Source organism: Ailuropoda melanoleuca, chromosome 5 (genome assembly GCF_002007445.2).
Source record: "Ailuropoda melanoleuca isolate Jingjing chromosome 5, ASM200744v2, whole genome shotgun sequence".
NCBI classification, from domain to species: Eukaryota; Metazoa; Chordata; class Mammalia; order Carnivora; family Ursidae; genus Ailuropoda; species Ailuropoda melanoleuca.
The window spans coordinates 50,481,164-50,506,704 of record NC_048222.1 but is presented as its reverse complement, the minus strand read 5'-3'; the positions used below and the strand labels follow the sequence as shown (position 1 = coordinate 50,506,704).

At 39.8% G+C, this 25,541-nt stretch overlaps 2 protein-coding genes across 3 annotated transcripts in view; one reads left to right on the top strand and one right to left on the bottom strand.

Annotated features, from left to right (window-relative positions):
• RFX7 (regulatory factor X7) overlaps positions 1-263 on the bottom strand; it is a 149,715-nt gene extending 149,452 nt beyond the window's left edge. The window contains exon 1 of one of the 2 annotated variants that reach the window (XM_002922942.4): positions 128-263. The gene's annotated coding sequence lies outside the window, so the exon portion shown is untranslated. The remainder of the gene's footprint in view (positions 1-127) is intronic. The other variant, XM_019803462.2, reaches the window with a different exon arrangement.
• LOC117802451 (atherin-like) lies at positions 5-25,076 on the top strand. The gene is made up of 2 exons (XM_034661707.1): positions 5-970; positions 25,061-25,076. Exon 1 carries the CDS (start codon positions 5-7, stop codon positions 806-808), a length of 804 nt encoding a protein of 267 aa, XP_034517598.1. The 3' UTR covers positions 809-970; positions 25,061-25,076.
• Positions 25,077-25,541: the final 465 nt, after the last annotated feature.

The window sequence follows — 25,541 nt, the reverse complement described above, 5'->3', positions numbered from 1 at the left end:
GAAGATGGGGGCGCGGGGAAGGGTGAGGGAAGAGACGGGGAGGGGAGGACGAAGGGGGAGAGGAGGAGGAGGGGGGAAGGGAAGAGGAGGAGGAGGAGGAAGGAAGCTGAATAAGCTAGGCCTTTACCCCAGGGCTCGAGTGAGTCGCTTTCGCCTGCCGCCTGGGGGACATCACCGGGGAGACCGAGCTGCTCCTCACGGCAGGGAGGCTTCACCGCGGGAGAGGCATGGCGGCGCCCCTCAGCCCCCCGCCGCCGCCGCCGCCTCCTCCCGTCAGCGGCCGGGGCTGGGGGGGATGAGGAGGGGACGTCTGAAGACGAGGTGGGGGGGCAAGCCTCCCCCAAATTCAAGAACGGCTGCTCAGGGACTCCGCGGCCTGGCCTTCCTTTCTTGCCCCCCGGGGCTTTCTACTCCGGGGGCCCGCGCTGCTGCAGCCCCAGGCTCGGCTCCACGCCACTCCCCACGCCGCCGCCGCCACCGCTCGCTCCCGGCCCCGCCGCCACCGCGGCCGCCGCTGCCCTGCCAGCCCGGGAGGCAGCCTAGTGCGCGCAGCCGCACTGCGGCCCGGCGCAGAAGGCAAAACACCTACCGCTCCGCCGGGGGAGGGGGGGGCGTGGACCGGCGTGTGCGGGTTACGGGCGCGGGCGCGGGGGACCGGGAGGGGGGCGCACGGGTGCGCAGGGCGGGCGCGGGCCAGCTCGGCCCGGAACGTGCGCCGCCGGGGCGGGAGGAGGGGACTGGCCAAGCTGGTGGAGGAGAGCAGGAAAACGTGGGGGAGGTGCTGGCGAGAGAAAGAGAACTTGCGTGAGGAGAAGGAGGAGGAGAAACCAAATATAATATTTGGCGTGGAAATGGGATTTTGGGGTTTTTTTCTGGCATCTTCAAATCAGGAAAAGTGCAATTAATCAACGTCCCCCCCCCCTCGACAAGTGAGGATTGCTTTCTCCCTGGGTGAAGAGAATTGAAACAGGTAAGAGGATAAGCTGACTTTTCAGAAGACCCCGAAGAGGAACACCCTTTGGAATTAACCACCCTTTAGGTAATTCAGTCTTGAACGGAAATCGCAAGTCAGGAGCTGGGTTGAGTGCTTCTCAGTCGGGCATTCAAAGCCCTCCAAATCTGGCCCCACTTTAGTTATCCAATCATAGCTGCCTCCATCCCCCTGCAAGAACTCCCGGCTCCAATCAGTGAAGTCTCCATGCCATTCTCAACGCGCAGCAGATTCATTCTTCCTTCGTGCCTTTGCTCATGCTGTTCCCCTTACCTCCCCACTCCACCCCCTTTCCAGGAATGCCCTCCCTCCCTCCTCTATACCACTCACTAGCCAACCCAGGCTCTAAGGCACCGCTCAAGTCGCGGCTTGTCAGGGTCCCTGGCAACCAAGGCCCCTGCCTGCCTGTGAAACATGCAGTTCTCGCAACATGGAGGCTCAGGCTCCAGCCATAAGCACCTTCCTTTGGAGCCAGTTGAACCCTTGGACGCACTCTGCGCCCTTCTTCCCATTCATACTTAAGAGACAGTTTTGTCCACTAAGAATAAGACTCTGCTAGAAACAAGCAAGTCCCCTTTAAGAGCAGAAGAATTGGCTTTTCTAGGTGGGGCTGATCAGGGAGGCCTAAACTGCCTGGCTGTAGAAGACAACAGCCAAGGCCTCTGGCACCAGATGGAACAGCTGCTCAACTCACACTGACCTTTCTCTGGGCCTGTGGGTGTTCTGAGCTCTTCAGCTTTAACTTTTCTGACAGTTTCTATCAGGTTTCTACCTATCAGGTTCTCTGGCCACTTTCCTGCTGTGCTTGGACTTTGGGCCATGAGGCTCTGCCACCCCTTAGAGTCCTGGGTGGGGAATCTGATTGGCTTGGGCTTCCTGGCTTCGGAGTGTTCTGTGCCCTGCCTTGCCCTGGAATTCTCTTGCTTTTGCACCACTGTGCACTCAGGCCTGGCTCCCAGATTCACCCTGAATACTCGCAGATGCAGATGGTCGGGTGTGGTGAAATGGGAGGGAGGAGGACACCTGGGTACAAAACACAGCTCCTCCAAGAGGGTTTCAGGCTGCTTGGATCCCTTTGCATCCTGATACCCTTTGCACTGATTGTTTCATACAAAGTAGCCCCCTTTCCCATAACCTAAGGTCACTTTTAGCTTAGCCACTTTAGGAAAATACAGGTTGTTTATGAATTCATCTTGCATATGTACCTTTGTGTCCTATGTAAAGAGTATTTTTCTGTACCAAATTCATAGACATGGTGTGTATTGTACAGAAACTTTGAAGAAGAATAAAAATAGCTAATGTTTGTTGAGCACACGCAGCATGCCAGATCTGGCACTTTCCATACATTATCATAGTTATTTCTTCCCAAACTATACATACTGTAGGTGTTATTATCCTCCTATTATACCGATGAAACAGAAGCTTAGAGAGGTTAAATAACATTCTTAAAGTTATCCAATTAGCGAGGGAACCAGGACTTTGATCCTGGAAGTCTAATTCCACAATCTGCAACCCATGCTGAAAATGACGTAACACTGAAGAATCTTGAATGTATATGTAAACTCTATGTCTATGGGGAAGATGGAGGAAGTAAAAAGAAAGAAAGAAAAGCATTCGGGAAAGTTGCCAAGTCCCCCAGATTCTATTTTTTTACTTGGTCAAGAAAGAATGATGGCTCCACCTTGCCACACCCTGGGAGGGGGAGATCCTAGGGAGTGGGGGATTTCATTCAACAAAGATAATGTTTCTGAGACCTGCCAAAGGAAAAGGAAGCTGAGAAACAAGACTTCCTTTAATTTTTAAAAATTTTTTTTACATTTCACTGAAAAGTTTTTATCGGCCTTTTGGATAGAAACGCGAATTTATTTGCCAGGAAGGATGATCCCATCACAAGACTTTCTTTTAAAGTACGCTACCAGGTGTCACACGGGCTGGCTTCCCGAGTGCAACTTTTGAGAGCTTTTTTATCCGTTCCATGAAAAAGCCATGTCACCCCAGTTCCACTAGAGGGCTCAGCAGAGCTGCAACCGTGAGCTGCCCTGAGGTGGGGGTGGAAGGGCGGTCTGGTCTAGAGGGCATTTTTGAGCCTTTGGGGCCTTCAGGGACCAACAGGCAGTTGGAGGAGCCACCTGGGGCTCTTGGGTTCAGCCAGCAATGAAAGGAGTGGTGGATAGTATCAGACTGAAGAGACCTAATTGCCAGAATGAGACATCTTTGCAGGGAGGAAAGGATCAGCTCCCACTGCTGCCTTAAGAGTGTGTTTTATTGCAGTCTTCAGAGAGGGCTACAAATAAAATAATGCCACTAGAAACCTAAAAGAAACCTGATTAAGTTACCCAAAATCTTGAGTAGGGACTCACACCAAACCCAGGCACCCTGAGTAAAGGTAGCAGTGTAGTCATGTGCTTCCGAAATTGTGTGTGTAGCCCTGTGGTCATGAAACCCCATACCAAGGGCCCCGAAGCACCCAGAATCAATGTGGCTCATTTTCTTAGACCTTCAATTTGGCTCAGTGAGAAGTAATGGAAAACATTAGAGTAAGCATGAATTTTTAAGATAACACTAGATTGTTTTAGCTTATATTTCTCAACCCTGAGAAGTATAAGCTTGTTCTCCCTGTGAAAGTGTACTCTGGTGGAAAATGTCGAGAAACGTTGATGTAGTAGAGTAGAAAGACTCTGGTGGTCGAGTGAAAAGATCTGGGAATTCAAACCCTCTGTGTCCATCTCCTTAAAAATGAAAATAGTGACCTACTTCACAGGGTTGTTACGAGGAACAACGTGTAAAGTGATATCTAAACCACAGAAGTACTGTATACATATAAAGACCATCTGAGAAGTGGGTTGTGAGCACCTCAGAGATAGTGACTGTGTTTTATTTATCCTGGTAGTCCTGGGATACAATTCTTTACTCCTAGGTATTGAGTAAATATTTGCTGAATGCAGGAGGTACTTAGCCTTAATTTTCTTAGCACAGCACATTATACCGTCATGTTCTTCTATGTCTGTAAACCTTGTCTCTTTTATGAAACTGTAAACTTTTTGTACTGTCCAGACTGTAGCATATACATTTATCATATATTTATCATGCCTGATATATAATAGTATCAGCCCAAAAAATATAAATAAATACTTACGTACATATATAAGAACCTGGTCCAACTTGAAATAGTTTACATTCTTCGGAGCAGAGAGACATATTAATGTATATCAATTGTATAAGATGATGAGTTCTAAAATAGAATAGTGTATTAATGTTACCAGGACATGGTGGAGGGAGGTATTGGTCCTGGTTAGGGTAAAACAGCTGTTTAGAGAAGGCCTCTTGGCTATCATTTGTCTCATTGGATGGATAGAAGTTCAGTAGGCAGAGCACTGAGGAAGGAGGATTTTAGCATAAGCACTGGTGTGAAGCCATGGAAGAGCACATGGGATGAGTGAATAATGCATAGTCCCGGGTTATCTCAGTGCTCAGATCCTTAATGGAGTATATAGGGGAGGGAAAGGAAGGAGAGGGAGATACAAGCCCATTTACAAGATGTTACTCTGTGTTATTAGTTATGATTGTTCTGACCAAAGATGAGGCCTAAAATAGGTTTCATCAATAGTAAATATTGGTTAAGTGCCTAAAGTGTACATTTCACTTCCACAAATTATGATGGTTTACAAATATGGAAAAGATAACGTTCAACCCTATTCTCTTTTTCCCCCCTTAAAAATAACGAAGTATTTTCTCATCCTCTTTTCCCTTGATCATTACATCCTCTGCCTCTTCCATTGCAGACTTTTCCTCCTAGGAGTTGAAAGTAGAATATATAATCACCAACATGTTACTATTTATGGGAATAAGAAAGGAAGGCTTTCCACCTCCAAAAACTCTTTCTTTGTATCAGAAAGTGATGGGTCATGTATTTGGGCTAAGCTGTTGTCTTTCAAAATGCATATAGTCTTAGAGCAGCTGATGTATTAAATTCCAGTGTTGTAATGCCGTCAAGTTTTCAGTCTTAATAGCATTAGAGGAAGGTGGGGGGTGGGGGGGGAGAGGACAAAAAAGAGAAAGCAAGATTATAGAAGAGGCAAGTTGCAGGGTTCAAAACCAAGTGCACATTGGCAAAATTGGATAAAATTCCTCTATGACATACTTACTAATATAAGTATGATATGAAAATTGGAATTCTCCTGTTAGAGCACAAATATTCCATTATGCCATTAAAACAATGGTTTGTTAAGGCAAAGTAGCCTAACTATTCAAATACTGGGCAAGGCAGCAGGATGTTAACACTGTCACTACCTGGCTCTGTGACCCTGTCTATACAAGCCATTCTTTCAGTTTATCTCTAAGGATTAATGGGATAAAGGTCTCAAAATGTACTTGGCTCTTCAAGTGAAAGGTATTATGAAAATGAATGCCAGGTACTGCTTTGATTTCACTTAGAAATTCTCCACTGTTCGTACATGTTTATGTTGTGACCTGCAATTCTCTTTATATTAAAAAAGGTTCAAGTTCATATCATCTGCCTGAATTTTAAAGGAAGTGTTTACTTTTACTTGGGGCTAGAAAGGTCCCAAGTAGAAATTTGATATCTTGGAAATTCAGCCTAGCAGCAGCTGTGAACAGAAGAAGGTAAAGAAAAAGCATATTTAACTAATCCTAAAAGTGACAATGAAAAGGCACTAGAGCCAACCCTGCAATGAGAAGGTCAACACCAGTGCAGTCTGGACTGGTAGAGCCTAACCAGTGATCTACCAACTCTCTTATCCCTTGATTCATTTCAAGGCACGTTTAAGTACTTTTATTATTATTATTATGCTGGGACCTCAGAAAGATTTGAAAATAAATGGTAAATAAACTATTGTTTGAATCTCCAAGAAGTTTATAATTTAAGACTATAACTATCAGCCCACACATATTTTTTAAAGTGCAGTAAAAATACAGGGGACAGAAAAAAAAATAAAGGTATGTAACAGGATAACTTATTGGGCTATCAATTTGGTTTATGTTCTTATATTTTCCCCTACCCTCTGTTCCAAATAGGCTTCAATAAAGCGTGTGTTCCTGTCTGACAGGAACCCTCTCTTAGACATCTGGGGCACCACTCACATTGAAAATGAAGCCCTCTGGGCCACAAGACCTTAGAATGAAGTGTCAGGGTTATCCCCGGAATTGTGCCTAGCTATCTGCCTTCCTTGCTCCTTGAGGAGATTTTGTTGGATGGTTAAAGAAGTAGAGCATCTGGGAAGCAAGGGAAAGAAAGAAGGAAGGAAGGAGGTTATGGGTAGATGGAATTGAAGAGAAAGAAAAAATTTCCCCAAACTCACAAAGAGTCAAAGGTCAGGGCTCTAGTAGTGGGAATACCAGTCTTGCTTCCTAGAACCACCCCAAGAGATATCCAAGCCTCAGATGGATGCCTGAGGACCCTAGTGTGGCTGAATCCTCCTGCCACTTTTGTTTCATGGGTGGAGCTGTTAACTTGGATTCTAGGGACCATATATCCATGAACAATGAGAATGTCAAAGTCCTTCTTCCCTCATATTCTAGGCTCAACATAAGTCTTTCTGATTCTAGTGTATTCCTAAGGGGGAAAGGAGGAAAGCCCAGTAATAACTAAAGTTAGGTTTCTTTCTACGCCAACAGAATTGAGGCTGGGTCACTTATGTCTGAGGTGAATTTAATTTGATTTAAACAAAATAAAGGAATGTGGTATTTCTTGCACACCCAGATTTACACTTGCAAATTTATACCAACTAGTGGTGGATACTAAATACAAAACAGTGTTAGATGAGATCTGTAAGATTAAGAATCAAAGTGAATAGCCCAGCTAATAACTGCTGAGGGAATTTAGAGGAAGAAAAGAGCAAAAGGAGCTAAAATAATAGGCAGCTTCATGGAGGGCTTGGGGTAGAGCTGGAGTGTAAGGAAAGGGATGGAGTTTATAAGGTGGGAGAAGGAGTGGAAACAAGTCAGAAGGGAAAAGCGGTGTGAACAGAAGTAGGAAAATGGACATGGATATGTAGAGACAGGAGACTTACCTAATTGGAGTCAACAGCTGATGGTGAACATTCTATGGGGTACCAAATTCCAAGTCTGCTTCCATACTGACAAGGCAGGGTTCTATCAGGTTCTATCTCCTACAATCAGTAGGAGATATGTATATGTATCTATGTCTATATATATATAAATATATGGATATATATAATAACTTATGGTAATATCTGTTATGACGGATTATATCATAACATTTATTGTAATTATATTATTATAATATATAATTTAAAAGACTTGGCTTACCTAATTGTGGGGGCTAAGTGCAGAATCTGTAAGGCAGACCAGCAGGCCAGAAGCTCTTGGACAGGAATGGACACTGGAGTCCACAGTTGGGATTTCTTCTTCCTCAGGACAATCTCAGTTTTGTTCATAAGGCCTTTCACCTGGTTGGATGGAGCCTACCCAGATTATTAATGAGAATCTTCTTAACTTAAAGTCAATTGATTGTAGATGTTAACCACATCTACAGAATTCCTTCATAGCAACACGTAGGTTAAGTGACATGAACCTAGCCAATTTGAACATAAAACTAACCATCATACTCACTACGGTCTTTATGTCATGTACTGTGTCCAGTTTTGTTGAGGAAAATTGAGATACATTGCTGAATCAGTTTAAGGTATACAGCAGGATGGTTTGATTTGCACATATTATAAAGTGATTACCACAATAGGTCGGCCAACATTCATTTTCTCATATAGATACAATGAAAAGAAAAGAAAGAAGAAAAGGAAAAAGGAAAAAAATGTTCTGCTTGTGATAAGAACTCATAGCATTTGCTCTCTTAGCTTTCCTATATAGCAGTTTTAGCTATAGTCATCATGTTGTATGTTACATTGCTAGTACTTACTTATCTCATAGCTGGAAGTTTGTCTTTTGACCACCTTCCCCCAGTTTCCCCTCCCACACCTTCTGTCTCTGGTAATAAGTCTGATCTCTTTTTCTATGAATTTTGCTTTTTAGAGTCCACCTTTAAGTGAGAAAATAGAATATTTGTGTTTCTCTTTCTGACTTGTTTCAATTAGGATAATGCCTTCAAGGTCATCCATCCATATTGTTGCAAATAGTAAGATTTCCTGGGGCTCCTGGGTGGCAGAGCGGTTAAGCGTCTGCCTTCGGCTCAGGGCGGGATCCCGGCGTTATGGGATCGAGCCCCACATCAGGCTCCTCTGCTATGAGCCCTTCTTCCTCTCCCTCTCCCCCTGCTTGTGTTCCCTCTCTCGCTGGCTGTCTCTATCTCTGTCTTATAAATAAATAAAAAATCTTTAAAAAAAAAAAAAGATTTCCTTGTTTTTTAATGGTTGAATATTATATATCTCATTGTATATATATTCCATGTATAACGTGATATCATATATTCCAATGGAATATATACATTACATATATATTTATCGCAACTTCTTTATTCATTCTTCCGTCATTGGACAGTTAGGGTGTTTCCATGTCTTGGCTATTGTAAATAATGCTGCTATGAACATGGAGGTGCAAATATCTTTCAAATTACTGTTTTTATTTCCTTTGGGGTGTATATTCCCAGAAGTAGAATTCTGGGTCATAGGGTAGTTACATGTTACATTTTTTGAGCATCCTATATATTGTTTTTAACAGTGGCTGTACCAATTTACAATCCCACCAATAGTGCACGAGCGTTCCTTTTCCTCCACATTCATGCCAGCATTTGTTAACCTTGTGTTTTTGGTGATGGCCATTCTAACAGGCGTGAGGTGATAATCTCATTGTGGTTTTAATTTACATTTCCCTAATGGTTAGTGATGTTCAACATCTTTTCATATAGCTGTTATCCTTGCATACATCTTTTGGGAGAAATGTCTTTTCAGGTCCTCTACCCATTTTTTTTTTTTAAGATTTTATTTATTTATTGGACAGAGATAGAGACAGCCATTGAGAGAGGGAACACAAGCAGGGGAAGTGGGAGAGGAAGAAGCAGGCTCATAGCAGAAGAGCCTGATGTGGGGCTCGATCCCATAACGCCGGGATCACGCCCTGAGCCGAAGGCAGACGCTTAACCGCTGTGCCACCCAGGCGCCCCCTCTACCCATTTTTTAATTCTTTTTGTTTGTTTGTTTGCTACTGAGTTGTAGGAGTTTTTTCTATTTTGGATATTAAGCTCTTATCGGTTACATAGTTAGCAAATATTTTTTCCCATTCTGTAGGTTGTCATTTCACTTTGTTGATGTTTGTTTGTTTGCTGTCCAGAAGCCTTATATTTGATGTCCTATCACTTGTTTATTTTTTATTTTGTTGTTTGTGTTTTAAGTGTCATATCCAAAAATCATTACAAAGACCCATGTCAAGGAGCTTTCTTTCTATGTTTTCTTCCAGGAGTTTCATGGTTTCTGGTCTTATATTTAAGTCTTTAATCGATTTTGAGTTAATTTTTGTATGTGGTTTAAGATATGGGTCCAGTTTCATTCTTTTACATGTGTGTATCTAATTATCCCAGTACCATTTATGGAAAAGACTGTCTTCTCCATTGAGTATTCTTGGCTCCCTTGTCAACTATTAGTTGACTGTATATGCTTGGGTTTATTACTGGGTTTTTGATTCTGTTCCATTGATCTCTCTGTTTTTATGCCAGTATCATACTTTTTTGATGACTATAGCTTTATAAAATAGCATGAAATCAGAAAGTGTGATGTCAGGGACACCTGGGTGATTCAGTCGGTTAAGTGTCTGTGTTCAGCTCAGGTTATGATCCCAGGGTCCTGGGATCAAGTCCCACATTGCTAAGCGGGAGCCTGCTTTTCCTTCTACCAGCTGCTCCCTCTGCTTGTGCTCTCTCTCTCTAAATAAGTAAGTTAGTAAGTAAGTAAATAAATAAATAAATAAGTGTGATAGCTCCTGTTTTGTTCTTCTTTCTGAGGATTTATTGGATATTCAGAGTCTTTTGTGGTTCCATATAAATTTTAGAAGTATTTTTCCCATTTGTGTAAAAAAAAAAATGCCTTTGGAATTTTGGTAAGGATTGCATTCAACCTATAGATGGCTTTGGTAATACTGATATTTTACCAATATTGCTTCTTCCAATCTTTGAACATGGAATACCTTTCTATTTAGTGTCTTCTTTGATTTCTTTCATCAATGCCTTGTAGTTTTTGAGCAGAGATCTTTCACCTCCTTAGTTAAATTTATTTCTAAGTATTTTATTTGTTTTTGGTGCTATTGTAAATGGGATCATTTCTTTATTTCTTTTTCAGAAAATTTATTGTTAGTGTATAGAAATGTTACTAATTTTTGTTTTGTTTTTAAAGATTTATTTATCTTTTGAGAGAGAGAGAGAGGGAACAGGGGAGAGGGGCAGAGGGAGAGAGAGAATCTCAAGCAGACTCCCTGCTAAGCACAGAGCCCAATGCGGGGCTCCATCTCAGAACCCTGAGGTCACAACTTGAGCCAAAATCAAGAGTCAGACACTTAACTGACTGAGACTCCAGGTGCCCCATTACTGATTTTTGAATGTTAATCATGTATCCTTTAACTTTACTGAATTCATTGGTTGGATCTAACAGTTTTTAGGTTGAGTCTTCAGGATTTTATCTACATGAAATCATGTCATCTGCAAATAGAGATAATTTTACTTCTTCCTAATTCTGATACCTTTTATTTCTATTTCTTGCCTCATAGCTCTAGCTAGGACACCTAGTACTATGTTGAATATGAATAGTGAGAGTGGGCACCCTGATTGTTCCTGATTTTAGAGGAAAAGTTTTCATCATTTCACCACTAAGTACGATGTTAGCTGTGGGCTTGTCATATATATGCCCTTCGTTATGTTGAGATGTGCTCCTTCTGTGCCTGAGTTTTTATTCATGAACAAATGTTGAATTTATCAAATGCTTTTTTGGTATCTATTGACATAATCATATGATTCATTCTGTTAATGTGATGTATCACATTTGTTGATTTGTGTATGTTGAACATCCTTGCCTCCCAAGGATTTATCTCTTTTGATCATGGTGAATGGTCCTTTCACTGTGTTGCTGAATTCACTTTGTTAGTATTTTACTGAGAATTTTTGTATCTGTATTAATGGGGCATAGTAGCCTGTAGTTCTCTTTTCTAGTAGTGTTCTTTTCTGATTTAGGTATCAGAATAATGTTGGACTTGTAAAATGAGTTTGGGAATATTCCCTCCTTTTTGACTTTTTGGAAGAGTTTGAGAAGGAGTGGTGTTAATTCTTCTTTAAATGTTTGATAAAGTTCACCAGCGAAGCCGTCTGGTCCTGGGCTTTTCCTCCTTGGAAAGTTTTTTTTTTTTTTTTAAGATTTTTTATTTATTCATTTGACAGAGATAGAGACAGACAGTGAGAGAGGAAACACAAGCAGGGGGAGTGGGAGAGGGAGAAGCAGGGGCAGTGGGAGAGGGAGAAGCAGGCTTCCAGGGGAGGAGCCTGATGTGGGGCTCGATCCCAGAATGCCGGGATCACGCCCTGAGCCGAAGGCAGACACTTAACGACTGAGCCACCCAGGCGCCCCATCCTTGGAAAGTTTTTGACTACTGATTCAATCTCCTTACTCTTAATTGGTCTGTTTACATTTTCTGTTTCTTCCTGATTCAGTCTTGGTAAGTTAAGAATAGTTTCCATATCTTCTAGGTTATCTGCTTTGTTGGCATATAGTTGTTCATAATAGCCTCTTAGGAGTCTTTGAATTCCGATGATGTCAGTTATGTTTCCTTTTTCCTTTAAATTTTTGTTGATTTGGGTCCTCTCCCTTTTTTCCTTAGTTTATCTAAGGGTTTGTCAGTTTTGTTTATCTTTTCAAAGAACCAAGTCTTAGTTTGCTTTAATCTTTTCTGTTGTTTTGCTTTTCTCCATTTTATTTATTTCTTCTCAAATCTTTACTAGTTCCTTTCTTCTGCTAACTTTGGGCTCAATTTGTTCTTTTTCTAGTTCCTTGAGGCATAGAGTTAGGTTGGTTATGTGGGATCTTTCTTGCTTTTTAATGTAGACATTTATTGCTATGAACTTCTCTTGTAGAACTGCTTTTGCTGCATCCCACAGGTTCTGGTATGTGTGTTTCCATTTTTGCTCGTTTCAAGAAAATTTTTTAATTTCCCCTTTAATTTCTTTTTTGATTCATTGGTTCTTCAGAAAAGTGGTGTTTAATTTATGTTAAGTTATGTTTGTGAATTTTCCAGTTTTTCTTTTGTTACTGATTTCTAGTTCTATGCCGTTGCGGTCAGAGAAGATACTTGGATGGTTTTAATCCTGTTGAATTTGCTAAAACTTGTTTTGTGACCTAACGTATGGTCCATTCTAGAAGATGTTCCTATGTGCTTGAGAAGCATGCATATTCTGCTGTTGTTGGACAGAATGTTCTGTATATATCTGTTAGGTGCATTTGGTCTACAGTGTTGTTCAAATCTGCTATTTCCTTATTGATTCTCTCTCTGGATGATCTATCTATTGTCAAGAGTGGGGTGTTAGGGCCCAACTATTACTCTAGTACTGTTTTACTTCTGTTTTTTTAGCTAGGTTAGTTTTTGCTTTATGTATTTAAATCCTCCAATGCTAGGCACATAAACATTTATAACTGTTATACCTTCTTGATGTATTGACCTTCTTTGTCTCTTGTTACCATTTTAGTTTAAACTCTATTTTGTCTGATATAAGTATAGCTACCCCACTTTTTTTTATTACCATTTGCTTGAAAGGTCTTTTTCCATCCCTTCTTTCTATGTGTGTTTGTAAGGCTATGGTGAGTTTCTTGTAGACAGCATATTTTTGGATCTTGTTTTTTTAATTCATCAGCCATTCTCTGTATTTTAATTGTAGAATTTCATTCATTTTTGTTTAAAGCAATCGTTGATAGGTAAGGACTTACTATTGCCATTTCATTGTTTTCTGGTTGCTTTGTAGATCTGTTGTTCCTTGTTTCTTATCCTGCCGTCTCATTATGTTTGTTTTGATGTTTTTTGGTATTAGTATGCTTGACTTCTTTATTGTGTTTTTTGTGTAATGACCAGAGTCTTGCATAAAATATCTTAAACTTATAACATTCTGGGGCACCTGGGTGACTCAGTCGTTGGGCGTCTGCCTTCAGCTCAGGATGTGATCCTGGCGTTGTGGGATCGAGCCCCACATCAGGCTCCTCCGCTATGAGCCTGCTTCTTCCTCTCCCACTCCCCCTGCTTGTGTTCCCTCTCTCGCTGGCTGTCTCTATCTCTGTCAAATAAATAAATAAAATCTTTAAAAAAATAAATAAAAAAATAAACTTATAACATTCTATCTTAAGCAGATAACAACTTCAATTGAATTTGTAAACTTCTTACTTTTACTTCTTTCATTTTTTCAGTTATTGCTGTTACAGTTTATATGTTTTTTATATTGTAAAATTAATAACAGGCTATTATAGCTATGGTTATGTTAACTACATTTTAATACTTTTAATCTATAAAGTTATAAATGAAATATGCACCACTATTACTATATTGCAAAATCTAAATATGATTTACCATTAGTAGTGAGAGTTACACTAACTTTTTATGATGTTAGTTAGTGTTCTTTTGCCCCCAAAGAACTCCCATTTAGCATTTCTTGTAAGGCAAGTCTGGTGGCAATGAACTCCCTCAATTTTCATTTGTTTGGGAAAGTCTTTATCCTTCCTTCATTTCTGAAAGACAACTTTGCTGGGTATAGAATCTTTGTTGACAAGGGTGTTTTTTTCAATATTTTGATTATGTCATCCTGGTCTCTTATGGCCTAAAAGGTTTCTGTTGAAAAATCCACTCAAAGACTTATGGAATCCTCTTCTATGTAACTTCTCTTTTCCTTTACTGCTCTTAAAAGGCTTTCTTTGTCTTTCACTTTTGCAATTTAATTTTAATGTGTCTCAGTGTAGCCCTATTTAGGTTCAACCATTTTGGGGTTTTGGGCTTCATGGATCTGGATGTCCATCTCTCTCCCCAGGTTTGGGAAGTTTTAAGCCACTGTTGCTTTAAATATACTTTCTGTCCCTTTTTCCTTTTTCTTCTGAAATTCTCATAATGCAAATATTGGTTCTTTTTATTATGCCCTGTAATGCCCATTGGCTATCTTCACTATCTTTCATTCTTTTTTTTTTCCTCCACAACTGGATAATTTCCAGTGTTTTATTACTTCCAAGTCACTGATTTTTTCTTCTACATGGTCGAGTTTACTTTTGAAACTCTTTATTGAATTCTTCAGTTCAGGTATTGTATTTTCTAATTCTGGAATTTCTCTTCATTTTTTTAATAATGGTTGCTTTTTCCTTGTCAGGCTTCTTATTTTGTTCATGCACTGTTTTCCTAATTTCATTTAATTATCTGTCTCTGTTTTCTTGTAGGTCACTGAACTTCCCTAACAGAATTATTCTGAATTTTTTGTGTGACAGTTCATGGATCTCCATTTCTTTAGGGTCAGTTATTAGAGCTTTATTACTTTCCTTTGGTGGTGTCATATTTACCTGACTTTTCATAATCCTTGATTCCTTATATTGGCATCTGTGCATTTGAATAATCTGACTCCTCTTCCAAACTTTACAGGTTTGCTTTGGCAGAGAGAGTTCTTCACCAGTCAGTTCAGTTTGGGTGTCTGGGTGTGTCTGCTGTGATGTCCTTTGGCAGGTGGGGTCTGCTATTACCATCTTTTGGGGGGCAAGGCAACTATTCTAACTCCAAGGACAGGGATGGGGGGTTGCATCACTGGTTGAGAACTGTTGGATAGGACTACTGGCTTGATTCCATATCCAAGTGAGGCTGTAGGATGAACTCTGCATTTGCCTGGACTTTCCAGTCAGGCTTACTAAATGGTCAAGACTGATGCTATATTCAATACTGGATGGGGCTATGAATTACCTTCCTTGTCCTGTCAGGACAACAGGATAGAACCCAGGACTCGTACAGCTCTTTGTTTGGGGATCCAAATCAGGCCAGAGTGTTCACTGAATTCCCCGGTTGGGTGAGGCCTCTGCTTTTGCTCTACATATAGGGAAGCTATGTATTGTGCTTTCTGTTCTAATGCTACTATGTATAGGGCTGTTGAATGGGCTATGTCACATTGCATATGCTCTGTTTAGGTTCCCTGTTCAGACAGGCCGAAGGCTGTATTCAGTGATGAGCAGGGCTATGAATTAGATTCCCTGCCTGGGCACAGCAGGAGAAGCAGCTCTAATGCCAGTAAAGCTCTTTGTTGTCTTAACTTAAGCCAACCCGCACCCCAAGTTCCCTGACTGAGCTGGGCCACTGTTTGTTATGTAAACTGTCAGCTCTGCTCACCGGCCTCTCAGCACCAGTGCTATTGGGCCACACAGCTTCCAGGTGTTTTGCCAGCCCTTCTGGTCAGATGATGCCAAAAGACACTCATCGTAGCAGGTCATTCCGTGATTCAGATCCTTGCCTGGTCTAGAGGGGGAGGGGCTGCTCAATTTCCCAAAGTGTTTCCAGTTAGGAGGGGCTAGAAGCTCCCCTCAGCCTTGGCTATGAATTGATCCCCTATCTGTTCACAGCAGCAGAACTCTTCACGCTGGGTATTGGCTTTGCTCTGTGGATGATCAGCTATGTTTTCCTGCCTCTTGGCTCAAGTACTGCTGGGCCACACAGTTCTAGGAGTTGTTGCCAGCCCCTGTGGTCAGGTGGGGCTAGAAGGCACTCTGTACGGTGGGTGGCGTTGTGACTCACCACCTTGTCTGGGTGTGGGCAAATTGGGCTTAGCATCGAGAAAACTTCTATTTTGAGGATCCAAATCAGGCAGATCTGCACCCTGCTGAGTTCCCTGTTCAGAATGTGCCTCTGACTTGGTCCTGTGGATGGGCAGAGTCACTGAGTGAGATTACTACTTGGTCACTGCAGGTAGGAATTTGGTCTGCGAAGATCCACGTGTTGGTTGTTGCACCTTTCTCCCTTTCTCTATCACAGTCAGATTCGCAGTGTTTATCCCCTGCAGATTGTCCTACAGTCCACATGAGGTGAGATCAGAGTAGGGGCTCCTGAAAAGTTACCCACAGTACTAGGGGCAGTAGTTGTCCCCCCTGGGTTCTCCTTTCTCACTGGAGGAACCTGAGGCTCAGGGGAGACCTCTTTACATGGTGCTGCACTGGCCTGGGGGAGGGGCATGTGGTCAGTGTGTAGGTATTTCTCTTACCCGTCTAATGTACTCTGTCTTGGTCTCTGAGGTACAGTGGGGTCCTTCAGTCTCACACTTTGTTCTAGGATTCTCTCAGTGGTATCCTCTTCTTGTTATTCTTGGAGGGGGAGCAAAAGTCAGGAACAACGTACGTCGCCATCTTTGTGATATAACTTCCCACCTTGTGTATTTGAGGAGAGAAAGAAGTCTTTGGACGTTCTTCTTAAGGACCTCAGGAAAGACCATTTCCTGTCAAGTAGGCCAACTTGTCTCCTTTCCTTGGATGTACTTATTTTCTGTGTTCTTTCTTGTAAATACTTATTCCCAGAAACTGTCTATTTTTCTTCATCCTTTTTCCCTCCTTACTGTTATCTAAAGTTAGCCAAGGGACTATTATGGTTGATGTTAGTGTGTTTTTTGTTTTTCCTTTTATAGTGGCTCTAGTATATCTGCAGCATCTTTCTCCTCAGTCAGCCAAGTTTAGGTTGTCTACCATATCCTTGGCTGCCTTCTATGGCTGCCTTATAAATGACTGTATTGTTTTAGGCCTCCATCTTTGTCACTTGTAACTCTAGGACCCTGGTTGGAACAGGGCTCAGCTCCCACATGAGGGCAAACAATCCCCTGCTAGACAGTGACCTATGAGTTAACTGAATATGAGAGCTTTGCCCAAGGAAGAGGTTAGTAATTATTAACAAACTGGTTCCTTTCTTGGAGAATAAAAATATGATAGAGGGTTAGGCAGTGGCAATAAAAACAGTAGCTAAAAGACACACATGAGAAGGCAGACCTCAAAAACCATTAGACCACAGCAACCAGCAGAGGCAATAAGTAAGCTGAAATTGTGAGTAGACAGGCTGAAAAGGCTTCCAAAGATAAGATAGTTGCTTAGTAATGGTAGGAGCAATAGGCCTAGGGGTTGAGAGGAACTGAGTAGATTTCCTCATCGAGCTCCAGGGTAAGAAGGCACAAATGAGGAAGAACAGATTATTGTCCAGGCCTTGGGGGAATCCAGAATAACCACCCAGAAACCTAGAAACAGACATACAAGTGACTTCATGGAAACTTAAAGACAGCTAGAGAACTAAAAGTTCTTTCAGGTTCCAAGATAGTGCTAGCAACTGATTTGTCTTCTCAGACCCCCAGGAAAAGGTCCCCATTGCTCCCTTACTTTGGTGTGAATCTCTCTCTCCAAAAGAGTTTTACACATACAGTATGGTCCTGATCATCTGAAGGACTCAATCATATGTCAAGAATTGCATCCTCTTGGAAGTCTTTCCTTATCCATTCCTCAGCCTACCCCCACCCTGGTTGACTTAGCTCTTTTCTCAGTGGTCCTATAGTACCTTGCATGGCCATATGTCAGAGATATGATTACATTATATGTTAATTGTAGGTTTGCTTGTCAATTGCTTGTGTCTGCCCTCCCCAACCCTGGCTCTCAGTACTGTGAACTATATGAGGTCAGGAAGTATGTTTTTATTCTTCTCTATATCCTCAACATACAGGGACAACATGGTCCCTACCGTAAAGTAGACAAACAATATATGTTTATTGAACTGAGTTATTGAATTGGAGAGAGCTCCTTTTATTTAGGCCGGGGTGGGGGGAAGACAACAGAATGGGCCAAGAAGAAAACTCATTGGCTCATCCATAATAGTGCAGGAACTGAGAACTTAATTAATCCATACTTAAAATTTATGTCTCTGTGACTCTACAAAAATTTCAAAAGTCTCTTCAGTCTGACATCTGGTCCTACAATTCTCCAGTTTTGTTTTTTGCTTGTTTGCTTGTTTTGTTTTTGTTTTGTTTTGTTTTTAGAAAGGGAGAGAGAGAGGGATGGGGAAGGAAAGAGAGAGAGGGAGAGAGAGAATCTTAAGCAGACTCCATGGCCAGTGCAGAGCCTAACACAGGCTCAGTCTCTCAACCCTGAGTCACAACCTGAGCCAAAATCAAGAGTCTGATGCCTAACCAACTGAGTCACCCAGGTGCCCCCAATTCTCCAGTTTTAAAGGTACTTTGGCCAGCTCTGTACCTTTTAAGGAGAAGAGTTGTGTTCTTTCAGCCTCCAGTTTCTCATCTGAATTCAGATCCATGCTCTTGGGTGAGCCAGGCTTGAGGCTTCTTCTCTGGGAGATCCTCTGGGCTTTGGAGCTTAGAGTCTAGGATCCTCATCCCAGACCTACAGCTTGCCGCTTTTGTAGTCCCAGGCAAGTTCCTTACCTCTTTGAGCCTCACTTTCTTTCTTTCTTTTTTTTTTTTTTTTAAGATTTTATTTATTTGTTTGACAGAGATAGAGACAGCCAGCGAGAGAGGGAACACAAGCAGGGGGAGTGGGAGAGGAAGAAACAGGCTCACAGCAGAGGAGCCTGATGTGGGGCTTGATCCCACAACGCTGGGATCACGCCCTGAGCCAAACGCAGACGCTTAACCTCTGTGCCACCCAGGTGCCCCTGAGCCTCACTTTCTTAATTGGTAAAAGTGAGGATAAGGACAACACCCTTGTGCAGTTATGCCTGAGGGTTTGATGGAAAATATTTGTGAAAATACCTAACATAATGCACACAGTGAGCACACAGTAAGAGCCAAATAAATGTGAATTTCCCTTTTTTCCCCCCCTCTTCCTGGGGATATTGGAGAGGAGAAGGAAAGACAAGGGATGATGGTAGAGGGCAAAGGCCCCAACAGTGATAGGAGCCCTGAAAACCAAATGTTCCAGCAGCCTGTTGACCATGTACCACCACTTTAAAATCTGAGAAAGTACAAGTTGTGGTTACCAAAAGCCATCCTGCTCCTGGGGCAGCTGCTGCAGGAGATAACTTGATCAAAACATGAAGGAACATTCACACCCTTCCAGGCTGAAATTGGGGCACAGCAAAGAGTGCGATAGGAACCAGTCATAGCAAGGAAAACATCTTTACCCACAACAAGCAAAGAAAATTGGGAGATTCATTAAATGCTATCTCAGAAAGGTCTGGGAGTATACAAAGGTGTCTGACGGCAAACTCCAGCAAATAACAACTCTGGGACTGAAAAAGGAGAAAGGGAGGAAGGTGCTAATAATCAGTTGGGAAACCTCAGAGTATTCATAGGCGTTTCAAATATAAATTCATCCTTTTTAAGGTCCCTAAAGAAAGCCAAACGAGACCAGCTACTCTTATTTTCAGGGACTTCAAAAACCAGATAATGTGTGTATTGGGGCAGGGGTGGCGGGGGTCAGAGTCTATGCTTTCTAGCTACTCTAGGAAGAGTTACCTTAAATCAGCATTAAAACTGTTAAAGTTAATTTGTGATGTATTTGGAACAGGCTACTCAGCAGTCAAGGGATTGTGTATGGGAGGATAGAGGTAGAGTTCCAAAACAGGATGAGCTTGATAGCCAAATTTTTCTGACTATAAATGTCACTGATTGCTGCTGCCTAATATGTCAAGTTTGCTATTAGCTGGAAAAAATGGCTAAATGACTACAGATTTTCTGCAACCAGTGTCTCCCTTCTCTATGAAAGAACACTTTTTAAATGAGTAGACTACCCAACCTGTTTTTAAAGACAAGTGACTTAAGACTAAATTCCCCTTTCCACCGAAGTTGGTCAAAGTCATCTTATCATTTTGAATACCCTCAAAGATGTTGTTGAAGTAGGGCTTCAGTTTCCTTTCTGTGTCAAAGATACTCTTTCTGAGTATCTTTTAAAATATTTTGATATAAAAATGATAAGATCTTAAGTTACTGCCCGGAAATAAATTGTATTTAATGGTGTTTTGAAAAAATTAATTAAAGAATCCTATATATGAAGATTAAATCAAGATGTTAGACTGAAGGAAACGTAATCTTTACCAAATTTTATGAAATGACAGAAAAGATTGAGAGATGGGAGTGGGGGTAGGTAGAGGGAAATAATTGGTAACAGGATGGGGGACCAAAAGTGTCACCAATGTATCAGAAATTTTTAGGAGATGGTCGTGTTAGACCTTTGATGAACAAATTAGAGCAACTGAACCTCAAATACTCCTAAGCTTAAGACAGCAAAGGAATTGAAGGCAATTTCAGGGAAGCTCCAGGCTCAGAGAGAGCAGAGTCAGTGAATAGGGGGTGCTAAGGTTGTGACCAGAAGGATTGAGACACTGCGTGTGGAGCAGCTAGACTGCTGATCCTCTTCCCTTTTCCTGCTTATATTGGTCCACATATTAAAGCACTAAACCTGTGGGGTCATGGGAGCCAAAGAACAGAATAGGAGAATGGATCTCAGGAGGGAGAGAGAGACTCCTCACTCTGAAATATCCTGCCCAGCAATATGTCTTTCCCTTTCTCTATAATCACCAAAGTCCATCTACATTAAGCAGAAATGGAGTGCTAGCAGCGGTTCTTATTAACAAAGTACAAGAATAATCCACATTTGTAGGGGCACAAAACTCTGTAAATTCTGAAATAATACCTGAGGAAAGAGAGCTAATAAATAAAAAGAGAAGTATAAATTTATTTTATAAATGTTACCTTAAAATTTTAAGAAAAATAAAATTATTATAAGTAAAATACATAGTTACAATTATTACAAATATAACAGTTATCCTCAAAGAGATTGAGGATGTTATTGCATCCATAAAAATGAAGCAAACAGTGATCTTAGAGATTAAAAACAGGATTTTTGAAATAAAAAGCCTTAGCAGTTATGTATTATAGAATCTCCTTGAAAGTATGACTATAGGATGAACTTTAACAAAATAAATAAGAAATCTGAGAGAGATGAATATGTTCAGAAACAGTGGAGAGAAAAGAAATTGTTTAACTTGTAGTTATCTTAATATGGTATGTTTAAAAATCAGTAACATAAAATTAAAATCTGGACTAGATGTTGGAAAACTTTTTCTGTGAAGTACCAGAGAATGAATATTCTCTGCTTGTGGTTCATTCAGTCTCTGTTACAACTACTCAGCTCTACTGCTGTAGACTGGAAGCAGGGACCGATAATACGTAATTAAATGGTCATGACTGTGTTCCAATAAAACTTTATTTACAAAACAGGTAGGGGGCCAGATTTGGCCTGCAGGCCAAACCCTATTCTAGATGATTGCAACATAAAGACATCAGAGACAAGGCATGATGAAGAGATAAGAGGGAAATTCTAAAAGCATGATAAAAAAACATGCACACGTACAACCAGATGGCAGGAAAAAATTCAAGCCATCGATAATCATATGACAGTAGATGCAATACATGACAAATGGAATCAATTTCTTCAATAAAGACAGAGAATCTCAAATTTGGTAAAACAACAACGCATCTAGCTATAAGCTATTTAGAAGAACTACATCTAAAAAGAAGGTTGAAAATACAAGCACATGCAAAGATATATCAGGCAAGTACTAAAAACAGATAAGTGTGGTAACAATGTTAGACAAAAAAAAAAATTAACGCAAAGAGAATTTAACGAGATAAAGAACATTCATATTGATGAAAGAAACAATTCCATAAGAAACATTATTAATAATGAACTTTAATGATCCCACCAATATACAATCAAATGTTATGCTTATAACATAAAGTAAAAACTGATAGAAACACAAGTAGGAATGAAAATGCATAGCCATTTTGGAAGACTTCGACACATATCTCAGAAATTGAAAGATAAAGTAGGAAAAAAGTAAGGCAGAAAGGATTTGAATAACACAATAAAGAAGCTTGATTGAATAAGTATAAGTGGCTTTGTACACAATAAATAGTGAATGCACAATCTCTTCAAACACAGATGCAACATTAACTAGCTGATAAAACACAAAGACAATGTTAATAAATTCCCAGATAAGAAATCATTCAGATCACATTCTTTGGTCACACTGCAATAAAATTTGTAATTAATAAAGAGGTACAATTTTATAAACTTGGAAATTAAAAGCCACTCCTTCAAGTAACTTTAAATAACTTTAAGAAAAAAGAATTTAAAAGGAAGTTATCGGGGCGCCTGGGTGGCTCAGTCGTTAAGCATCTGCCTTCGGCTCAGGGCGTGATCCCAGGGTCCTGGGATCTAGCCCCACATGGGGCTCCCTGCTCCACTGGGAGCCTACTTCTTCCTCTCCCACTCGCCCTGTTTGTGTTCCCTCTCTCTCTGGCTGTCTCTCTGTCAAATAAATAAATAAAATCTTAAAAAAAAAAGGAAGTTATCGATTGTTTAGAAATGATGATACCTAAGATTTATTAAACATTACTATACAACAAGCATTGTGTTACATTATCTACAAGGATTGTCTCATTTTATTATCAAGTAATCCTAAGAGGTTGATTCCATTATCACCTCATTTCACAGATGAGGACCTGAAACACAAAGCTCTATTAAATAACCTTCTCAAGAGCACACCGACCCTACATGACAGACTTGGAATTGGAACCTAGATAGTGTGGTCTGGAGCCAATATATGAACCAGTACAACAAGAAGGATAGTAAGACCAATACAATTCAAAATCTACTTAGAGAAACTATATGGCATTGAGTCCATACATTAGAATATAAGAAAAGATTGAATAGAAGTAAATCTTGCATATAGTTCAAGAAGCTAGTGGAAGAAAAGTTAAACTATATAAGGAAAGTATTACTAAAGAGAAAAACCAGAAATGAATGAAATACAGAGTGAAGTAAATATGAATAAACTAAAATCTGATTTTTGGAAAAGAACCAAAAATGTCAAAAACCTAGAATGTCTCAAAGGTAAATAAGAGAGAATTATTAACGAAAGAAGTGAGGAAGGGCATAACTACGGGTATGGTGTGCGTTCTAAAAAATCTGAGATAAATGATGAACTTAAGATAATACATTAGAAAAATCTAGATGAAAATATTTTCTAGAAAATATAAAACCAAAATTGATCCAAAAGGAGATTCATACCTTACAAGAACAAATAACAATAAAACAGCAAAAACATTGAAAAAACTGTCTTATAAAAAGTCACCAAATGGATAGTTCTATAAGTGTAGAACAAATAATCCCTATGCTATATTAATTAACCATATATTTGGGAAAAATAAAAAGTTTTCTAATTAATTTATATTGGGGCTGACATGGCCTGCATATTAAAACTACACAAAGAAAGCGTATACTCATTTATGAACACAAATACAGAAATCCTAAGTATTAGCAAAATGAATCCAGAAATGTGTTTTTTAAATGAACACATTTATATAGAAATGTAGAAAAATCATAAGTAGGATTTATCCAAGGTAGTCAAAGCTGATTCAAAATTCAGAATATATTAATGCAAATCATTATACTCAAAGAAAAAATGATATAATTATCTTAATAGATGCCAAAAAGCATTTGATACAATTTGACATCTATTTTTTTTATAAGAAAGAAAACCACTTTAGCAAACCAGAAGTAGGAAAAACTTCTCTATTTTAATAAAGGTATCTGCATACAGAAGCATCATGCCTAATCATAAAATATTAGAAGTTTCCCACTAAAGTTTTTCAGTGCTGTTTTGAGAGTCCTAGCCAATGGTATAATAAGAAAAAGAACAGTTAAAGGTGACAAACCAGGAGACAATATTTTCCATATGTTTTTGAATAATTTATGATATGTAATAAACACCAAAAATATCAATAAGAAAAATATAAACAATCTAATAGAAACACGTATGAAGGACATAAATAACCACTTCAGTAGGAAGAAGTATAAATAATGAATAGAAATAAAATTTTTTCATTGAAGTATAGTTGACACGCAATGTTACATTAGTTTCAGGTGTATGACATAGTGATTCAACATCTCTACACCTTATGCTATGCTCACCACAAGTGTAACTACCACTTGTCACTGTACAATGTTATTACCACACCATTGATTATATTCTCTATTGCTATACCTTTCATCCCCATGCCTTACTTATTTTGTAACTGAAGACCTGTATCTCCTCCTCCCCTTCACCCATTTTGCCCATCCTCCCCCCTCTTCTGACAACCGTCAGTTCTTTCTCTGATTTATGGTTCTGTTTTGATTTTTGTTTTGTTTTTTAGTTCTGATGTGCAAGTAAGATCATTTGATATTTGTCTTTGTCTAACTTAAGACATGTAATTTAAAGTAACAGTGAATTGCTTTTTTTCTTTTATTCTTAGAACTGGCAAAAGATTGATAATATTTATGTGTACCTGAAACTAGTATTACGCTGTATGTTAACTAACTAGAATTTAAATAAAAACTTGAAAAAAGGTCGATAATATTTAGTGTTTATAAAGATTTGCGGAATCAGGTATTTTTACATACACCTGGTCAGAATGTAATTTGTAAATCTTTCTGAGAAAGCAATTTGGCAGAATTTTCCAAAACTTTTACTCTGCAGTTTCTTTTACTCAGCAATTTTGTTTCTACAGCTTTAGTACCACAAAATACTCATTTGTGTGCACAAAGAAAACTTCAGGGTGCTTGATGCAGCATGGTTTTGAATAGTGAAAAAATAGGAATAATCTAAATTTCCACTAGTTGTAAAATTATGGAATTAATTATGTTACTTTGATACTATGAACATTGTGTAGCTTTGAAAAAAAAAAGGAGACTGATCTGCATTAGACATAGAAAGAGCTTGAGATGTATTTTTAAGATAAAAATAAAATTATGGAATTATCGTGAAGCATGAATGTGTATTTTTTAAATGTTGCTGTACATTGGCATATATTTATGCATGTAAATGCATAGAAATTGATTTGGGGGGCACCTGGGTGGCACAGCAGTTAAGCGTCTGCCTTCGGCTCAGGGCGTGATCCCGGCGTTATGGGATCGAGCCCCACATCAGGCTCTTCCGCTTATGAGCCTGCTTCTTCCTCTCCCCCTCCCCCTGCTTGTGTTCCCTCTCTATCTCTGTCGAATAAATAAATAAAATCTTTAAAAAAAAAAAAAAGAAATTGATTTGGAAGTAAGCTCATTTGATTCTTTTCTTTAGGGAGGACAGCAGAAATGGGGGAGCAAGAAATGAAGGTAGGATTAACATTTTACTCTATGCCTTTCAGTGTTGTTTGAATCAGTGAAAATATATTTATGCAATTTCTGTGATTTAAAAAAATTGTTTTTGAGTTTTGACATACTGAAACTAACGTGCACAAATTGTAAATATATAGCCCAATGAATTTTTACATATGTATTACTCTTGTAACCACTATCTAAATCAAGATGTAGAATATTGGCATCCAGAATGCTGCATTGTGCTCCTCCATTGTGCCCATCACCGTAGATTATTTTGTCTGTCTGAAATACAGTTTGTTTTAGTTTTGTGCCTGGGGGTTTCTTTTTGTTTAGTATCATGTCTGTTATACTCACCCATGTTATCAGTTCTTTGTAACTGCTTGTAGTGCTCTATTCCGCCACAATTTATTCATTCTACTGTTGATAGACATTTGAGTTATTTCCGGTTTAGGGCTATCATG

What these genes read in the sequence shown, in the direction of transcription:
- LOC117802451 (XM_034661707.1), top strand. Translation starts at nt 5, where the DNA reads ATGGGGGCGCGGGGAAGGGTGAGGGAAGAGACGGGGAGGGGAGGACGA.